The following is an 8,957-nucleotide window of genomic DNA, read 5'->3' on the forward strand; positions in this document are numbered from 1 at the left end:
ATACAGACATGACACTCTTCAAGGTTGCCAATGCCTTTTTTTTTTTTTAAAGGCAGTTGGGGTTAAGTGACTTGCCCAGGGTCACACAGCTAATAAGTGTCAAGTGTTGGGTCTGAGGTCAGATTTGAACTCAGGTCCTCCTGACTTCAGGGCCGGTGCTCTATCCACTGCGCCACCTAGCTGCCCCACCGATTGCTTCTTATTTGTTAAAGTCTTTTCTCAGTACTCATCTTCCTAGATCTCTCTACATTCAACATTGTTGATGCCTCCTCCTCCTCATTTCTATTTCTTTTTGTTTCCTGGTTCTTCTTCTACTTGTCTGACTGTCCCGTCTGGGTTTCCTTTGTTGGTTTATTATTTATGTTAGTATTCATCTTCTTTCAAACCTCCCTTGTGTCCCAACACTTTTAGTTGGTACCACTAGCATATGCTCAGGCACAAAAAGTGGGGTCATCTTTTCCTTTTCCTTCTCCTTCATCCCCTACCATACCCTCAGGAAAATTAGTCTTTCTGACTCCAGGCCCACTGTTCTATCCATTGTGCCACCTAACTGCCCACTTTGCACATAGTAGGTTCTTTTTAAATGTTTTTTCAAGTTGATTCTAAGAATAGAAATTTTAATGCTTAAAATAATGGCAAAGATCAGCTGTTAGAATTTATATGGCACTTAAAAGTTTATAAATCATGTCATAAAGTATCTCATATGATTTGGCCAATAGCACTATGAGTCAGTTACTACAGGTATTAGCCTTGTTTTATGGATCAGAAAACTGAGGCAGAGATTAAATGACTTGCATATGGGTACACAGATATTAAGTGTGAGAGATGAGATTTTGACTCAGGTTTTTAATGTTGCAAAATCCAAGGTCTTTTCCACTATTAACACACTACTTCTCAGAAATGTTTTTGTTTTATTTATGAATGAAAAAGACTTATTCTTGATTAATTTTCTTCAGGGTCCCAGTACAAAATGCAAAATATGTTAGCTTATTTCTTATACTTAAATACTTAGTAATAATCCTAGTGGCATTTCTTTCCTAGATCGTATCTCAAAAGAATCCAGTAAGGTTTTTGAAGATGTCCTTGAGAGCTTCTATTCGATTGATTGTATTAAATCACAGTTTGAAGCATGGCGTTCTAAATATTTCACTTCTTATAAGGATGCTTATATTGGTCTTTGTTTGCCAAAGTTATTCAATCCTCTAATAAGGCTGCAACTTCTTACTTGGACTCCCTTGGAGGTGAGTAGATATAAAAACAATTTTTTGGGGGGTAATAAAATAGTATGTTTGAATAAATTTAATCTTTGACTTACGAGCTCAAAATAACCAATTAGTTACTTCTTGGAATGATATACAATGCTGCTCTGGGGAGAGGGCACTAAGGATTACACTCTTTTTAATCTTGTGGCCCAAATGATAAGCTGTACAGTTTTTCAGCAGTTCACCCATTTATAGCTAGGTTATGAGTTGCTGTCATTGTCTTTCTTTACTTCTGTTCCAATATGCCGAAAGTTAGAAACCAAGTCTTATCACACCACCTTGAAGGTAAAAGTACTTAGAAATACTTTTGAAATTACAGATAACATAATCTCATTCCTGCATTCTTGATTAATAATAAAAACCTGATATTTTGAGGGCAACAGTAATAGGTAGATTATATAACTATCATTTGGGAATATGTTGAAGTGGCCTTTGTATTCTTAGTTACAAAAATTTTGGAAGATACATCTTGATATTTAGTTGGTTCTAATAAAATATAATGCCTTACATTTCTATAATGTTTTGTACTCTTCCGGCTATTTGCACATACACTAATTCATTTGATTCTTGGCAAACATACCTACTTATGGAGTAGGTAGGACTAGTATTATTTTCTATTATAATGGAGGAAAACTAAGACACACACTAAAATGACTTGTCCAAGACTTAACATTTATTTTAAGTAGTAGAACTAGAATCCAGATACTTGTTTGGGTTCTGTTTTTTTGTTTTGTTTTGTTTTGTTTTTTTTTTTCATTTTTTAAACTACTAATCCACTGCTAAATTTCTGCAATACGTTCAAATGGAGTAAAGTTTGCTTTTTATGTACTGAAATCCTTGTTATATTATTCTACATATGACAGAATGATTTAAATATTTGATTCTAGTAACATTCTTAATTCTTATGCAAGGCAAAATGTCGTGACTTTGAGAGTATGCTATGGTTTGAATCATTGCTATTTTATGGCTGTGAAGAACAGGAGCAAGAAAAGGAAGATGTAGATGTTGCATTACTACCTACCATTGTGGAAAAAGTGATTCTTCCTAAACTAACAGGTATAATTTATTGATATAGTGGCTTTTTTAAAATTTCCTCTATATTTATACATGTATGTATGTGTGTACATGTGGGGAGGTGGGAATAGTTCTTAATTTATGAATAAGTGGTATTTCTAAATTGTGTTTATAACTCATTGAGAAAAATCTCATCTGAAACAGTATTATAGATGTACTTTGTCATCCTGTAGTCCAGAATATAGAACATTAGTGCCAATTCTACTGTGCTTTCCTCTTTGTTTCTCTGAGAAAATGATTCCCAGGTTTTAACTGGAAATTTGGTGTTCTGATGACAAATTGACCTTCCTGCTATCCTACTCTTTATTTTTTATTTAGATTTTTATTCTGTTGATTTATCTCACATATAAAAAAATCAGATTTTTTTATACCAATCTTCAAAAGAAAACCATGCAAAACAATTAAAAATGTTTACAGCCTTTTCCCCCCCTTAGTTTACTTCTTTATACTTTGTTGTTGTCAGCAGAACAGACTTTTCTTGGAAAATTCCATATTGTTAGGCAAACCCTGGGTGTTTCTTAAGTGTTAACAAGTATGGCATTTACCCAGCTGGGAAACCTCAATTGTGGTTCACAAAAGGGGTAGAAAACAGCTTTCTGCTAATGTCAACATGACTAATAATCTTGTTCAATAGTTAGCTTTTTTCTAATCATAGGAAGGTACTCTGCCCACTCCAAGATAACTCAGGCGACAAGAAATCAAAGTCACTTGTGAACCTTTAAGTAAGAGGACCACAAATAATGTACCAATGAACAACTGGACTATTATCTGATGACAATTTTTAAAAACAAGATTTAGTTCAGGGGATGGGAATGTCCTAGTCTTTAGAAAAGAACAAAATAATACACCTCTTCTCTACCTGGTAGTAGCAAAGGGATATATGTACTGAGGATTGGATCACTTAAGTAGGAAGTTAATGATCTTTGGGGATGGGAAGAGTAAGGGCATTTTCTTTAGATTTAGAATAGATTAATGTGATGAGACAGGTCAGGCCAGCAACAAGGAAGGAAAGAGGTTGTTCCTACAGTTGCACTAGCTGGGAAAGTAAGTCCACAGAAGCCATTGAATGTAAAGAATATTTGTAAGCAGGGATTCCTGGTTTTTAAAACTTAATGAGTAGTTTTGTTTTGTCTTGCTACTTCTTATGTTTTTATATTTTAACTTAGTATATATAGTTTGCCTTTATCTCTATATCCAATAAGACTTATTATTGCCAAAATAGGAATAGCTGAAAATACGTGGGACCCCTTCTCTACAACACAGACATCTAGAATGGTTGGGATTACGTTGAAATTGACAAGTGGATATCCTTCAGTGGTAAATGCAGAAAATAAAAACACACAGGTAATTTATTTTCATTGCTAGTTGAGAAGCATTATATTTAGATGGCTTTTAATTTTCCACTTTGAAAATATCAATGGGTGTGTTACAGATTATGCTTCTATGAAAGATCCCTTTTATTAAAAGTAGCACTTAGCAATTTTCATCAGTTTAGACTCTTGCACCATAGTTTTGACATTGAGAAATGTGATTTCTTAAAAATTGTCACAATTTAACAAACCCAAAGATTATAATTTTTAAATGGCCATCAACTTTTTTTTTTATAACATTTTCAGCTATATTTAAAGGCACTCTTACTAAGAATGAGAAGAACTTTAGATGATGATGTATTCATGCCCTTGTATCCCAAGAAGTAAGTAAAACTTACTCATTTAATTCCTGCTACTTTGCTGTTTTAATATGGTTGTCATTTGACTTTACTAATTTAATGAGTTTTAGCAGCCGAAAGAGACTGTTTGACAGTGTGGTGGGCAGATTGTTAATTTCTAAATAGGTAATAATATTTAATCGTTAATCTTCTATCAAATATTTGCCAGGTAAATTAAAGTGTATTCTTTTATCCCTTAAATGTCAAATAACTTTCCTCAAAAATACAATTAATTGGAAACCATTTGCTGCTTTTTAAACCTTTTTTTACCTGTTTTCTTGTGTCATCCATAGTTATTGATGAATGTATATGTCATCTGGCTTTTAGAATAAAATATTTCAATTAATGTTTTTCTCTCCGTTTTGTATATAGTATCTTGGAAAATAAAAACTCTGGCCCTTACTTGTTTTTCCAGCGACAATTTTGGTCTTCAGTTAAGGTAAGTGACCATAGCATTCTAGGGATTTGGAATTAATTCATAAATGCTACCCCTCTGAAATGACTTCTAATATAAATAATTACATATTTACATACAGAAAGCTTCCATTTGAAACAGACTCATTTGCAATTTTGTTATTTAAAACTCAAAAACTTTTCCAAGAGAAACAGTGGTAATTAGATTTCTTGGCTAACCCAGAAAAGTCTGTTTATAAACTGTAGGGTGACTGAACTAGTTTTTCCCCTTTTTCCTGGGCATAGAAGTATCCCTTGGAAATTTTTAAAAATTGATTTTAGTACCCCCCCCCACACACACACTCCTTTTTCCATATCACTTCAATCTCTATGTATCTGATATACTTGTAACGCATTATTTCTACATTATTCCTAATGTGTTTCACGTTTCAGAATTACTTAACCTACTTTCTCCTTTCTAATTACTTCACTGTAGCTGATCACAGGCATTAGAGAATGGGATGTAGGGAGGACTATCCTTATCGAACTTATTCATACAAATATAAATGACTGATAATCGCCTCTTAATCTTACCAGAGTGAAGTGTTGACAGAGAGAGGGGCTGTTAAATGGTCAGGAGGCATTTCTTTCTCCACCTCATTTTACAGATGAGAAAATGGAGGCAAGCAGAGTAGTTAAGTGACTTGCCCAGGGTCACACAGCTAGTAAGTGTCTGAGATCAGATTTGAACTCAGGAAGATCAACCTTCCTGACTTTAGGCCTGGGAACCTATCCACTGTACCACCAAGTGACCACAATTCAAATCTCTCCTCTACTCATCTGTAAAAGGAGAGTAATACTGATAATAGAAATTGTAACATAGGGCTCTTTGTGAAAATCAATTGTAATAAAGCACATATAGCACTTTGTATCCTTTCTTCAGCCATTGAACCTGAACATTCTCTAACAGCTCCAAGTTTTCTCAGTGTATTTTCATGAGCAGTAACAGCTGTTTCCTTTTGTGTATATTGGTGGGGAGAATTAGCCATTTATATGTGTTGGCTATCAATTTGTAAAATATTTTAAGTTTAAAAAGCTGAGGCCTAGAGAGGTTAAAACTCATATATTCAGTTCAATAAGAATTTGTTCAAAGAAATTATGATTGAGACTTTTCAAAATTAACTACTTTTCATTTTATATTTCTTTTAACAAATTCTTATTGAATTGAATGAGTTTTTTTGTTTTGTTTTGTTTTTGTTTTTTATTAAACTTCCCACAGAAGTTCTCCATTGCTACACAGAGTGGCATACGAGTGGGAACTTAGGTTCTCTACTCAGTGGTAGCACAGCTCAGGTTCTGGCAAGACCTACCAAGCTGGAAAGGCTTCAAAAACTGCCTGTTGAGGGCTGCTGTACTTTGGGTTAAATCATGTCCCCTAGTGAAATAACTTATTCATTGTTTTCTTGATGTAGCATAATTCTAAAAAGGTTTTGCCCAACACCAGCAAAAACAAAAACAAAAGGTGTTTTCTATCATATATGTGTATATGACCTAATATCATATTGCCTCAATTCTGCAATTTGCTTTTCTCCTCAGCTCTTAGGAAACTTTCTCCAGTGGTATGGCATTTTTTCAAACAAAACTCTTCAAGAATTATCCATAGATGGTTTGCTAAATAGATACATCCTTATGGCTTTTCAGAATTCAGAATATGGGGATGACAGCATCAAAAAAGCCCAACATGTAAGTTAACTAAGATATTTGGTATTTTATTTTAATTTATTTCAAATTTAAAAAAAAATTTGAACCTTTTGAGTATTTTATAAACTCCTCTACAACAACTAGTAGAGGGCATAAAAAAGTAGAATTGGAAATTAGTTTACCTAGACAACGAGTTCAAATCCCTCTGTAGCTTCCTGTGTGCCACATTATTTCTAAATAAATTTGTGTGGTAATTAAGGTACTTTTAAGTACTACCAAGAGGATTAGTAATGTTTTCGTTTTATTTTTTGAATATTGATATTTTAAGTAGTAAACAAGCATTTATTAAATACTTTACTATAATGTGGAGGCAAAAATGTTTTTAAAAACCATTTTGTTAAATAACCATTTAAACTAACTAAATATGGTTAAATGATCATAAAAATAAATTGGTTATCTTAATATTTTCTTAAATATGTAATTTCATTTGTGTGTTCCAAACTCTTCAAGGGAAAATATTTTAATCCTATTTTCTGATGATTGTGCAATTGACATTGGAAGATGCTATGGGGCAGCTTTGTCCTTCTATTGCTGGGACAGTTTCATCAGTTTTGATTCTTTTCATGACTTTTAAGAAATACGGTTTTTCCCTTTCAGTTGTACTAATCAACATGTCCCTTATTTGCAGAATGTAATCATTAAAAATATACCATAATTGTACCTGCATTAAAATGTTCATTGTTGGCATAGCTGAGATTTGGAAACTCAATACATTTGAGTTTCAAACATTAGTATACCTCTAATTTAACTGTGTAACTTTCACTAAATCAATTAATCTTTTTTTAAGTTGTTTTTTTTAAGCATCATCCCTTTAAAATAAGTATCTTTATATGGAACTATATAACAGGATTTGTGGTTGGATAATTATTACCTAACCCTGCTCATCATTTTTTTTCTACCATACAGGTAATCAACTGTTTCCCCAAACAGTGGTTCGTAAATCTGAAAGGGGAAAGGACTATATGCCAGCTAGAAAACTTTTGTAGATACCTTGTTCACCTGGCAGATACCATTTATAGAAACAGCATTGGATGCTCAGATGTAGAAAAAAGAAATGCAAGGTAATTACTTGTAATCAATTAATGAAGCAGAGTAGAAATCATTTTATCAAATAGTATTTAATTAGATATTTGAAAGGCAAATGATGTCTACTTTTTGGTTTTGAATTATTGTATGTATATACAAACACACACACACACACACACACACACACGGCATGGCATAGGGAATAAATGATTGGCCTCAAAGTTTGGAAAAGCTGAATTCTTGTCCTAGGTAATATAACTATGGACAAGCAAATCTCTCAGTGCTCAGATTGCTCAATTCAGGTAATTTCCACACTGGAAGTTGCCTGTACTAGTGAAATCTTAGTACTGAATCTCTTTTCTTCAGTGTGAGAGAGAGAGAGAGAGAGTGTGTGTGTGTGTGTGTGTGTGTGTGTGTTGTTTTTTATTCCTAATCCATTTATAATTTTAATAAATTGTATATACACATTACATAATTTATACATAAACATGATATATATGTGAATTGCATTTCAGAAATTATGTCCATTTAGTTCCATCTGTTTTTAAGATAAATTTTAAAAAGGATGAAGTAAAACATTAAGGCCAGATTTGGTTAGGGTACAGTGGTGAAAAGAAAGCTGAGGCTACCCAGAAGTCATTGGAGGTGGAAAGGGGAGTTACTAAGGATCTTTTCTGGGCAGCTTATTTACTTGGTGGAGTACCATTCATAGTCCCAATTTTGACTAGGCTGGTACTTATATATCAATAATAGCTAACATTTTTAGAAAACTTGCTATTTGAACACAAATCATATTTGCAGATGTAAATTGGATTAAATTTACTAGAAATAACTTCTAGTAATTGTGAACTCTTTTCCCAGAATAAATACACTTAGTTTTTATTTTTCACTTGTTAAAAATTTTTATTTATCCAAATGAACAGGGATCATCTGTCATGATTTAATGAGAACAGTTAACTCAGTAATCATCCCAGGTTTTCAAGGAAAAGAACTTAATCTTATCTCACTATGGATTTCTAAATGGAAAAAACAAATGATACTGATTATAGTATGTAGTCAAGTTTCATACAATTTTCATTTGGGGAAAAAGTACAGACTATATCAGACCAATACATGTAGAATGTTGTAAGCTTTTTACACAAGCTTTTTTCTTATACAGCAGTATATTGGTAGATGAATTTTTAAACTGATTTTGTAATCAAAATGTTTGTCCATAAGTTTACTTATGAAAATTAACTAATCAAATACTGCTTTGTTACTTAAAATGTTTTTCTTTTTTAGGGAAAACATAAAACAGATAGTAAAACTTCTTGCAAGTGTTCGAGCTCTGGATCATGCTATGACCGTTGCAAATGACCACAATATGAAAGAATTAAAGGCTTTAATTGAAGGAAAATAGAACTTTCATACTGAAAAACCTAATATGAGCTTTAAAAATCCATTCCTGGTGTACAATTTTTGTATATATGTAAAGTTTCTTAAAATGTAAAGTATTGATTCTTGTTTTAATAGAGCATTATTATATATAGTAGTGCAACCTTAAATACAGGATGAGGAGCCCAGAATGATTACATGTAGGAATACAAGAGTGTTTTCCTTATTGCCCATCATACCTCTCTTAAAGAAACATTTTGTAACCACATTCACATTACCCATCTATTCGGTTCATTGTCTTCTGGTACACTGGTGTGTGTGTGTGTGTGTGTGTGTGTGTGTGTGTGTGTGTGTGTGTG

General features: G+C 32.8%; 1 protein-coding gene across 1 annotated transcript; it reads left to right on the plus strand.

Moving 5' to 3' along the window:
* Window positions 1-1,041: 1,041 nt before the first annotated feature.
* Window positions 1,042-8,717, plus strand: LOC114033396 (PAX3- and PAX7-binding protein 1; the record flags this gene model as incomplete). The annotated part of the gene is made up of 8 exons (XM_027848914.1): window positions 1,042-1,241; window positions 2,174-2,318; window positions 3,559-3,680; window positions 3,953-4,029; window positions 4,417-4,483; window positions 6,034-6,180; window positions 7,105-7,259; window positions 8,506-8,717. Coding segments are annotated over 8 exons (1,031 nt in total), but the record flags the coding sequence as incomplete, so codon positions are not given.
* Window positions 8,718-8,957: the final 240 nt, after the last annotated feature.

This window comes from Vombatus ursinus, unplaced genomic scaffold, assembly GCF_900497805.2.
Source record: "Vombatus ursinus unplaced genomic scaffold, bare-nosed wombat genome assembly UNPS02006887.1, whole genome shotgun sequence".
NCBI classification, from domain to species: domain Eukaryota; kingdom Metazoa; phylum Chordata; class Mammalia; order Diprotodontia; family Vombatidae; genus Vombatus; species Vombatus ursinus.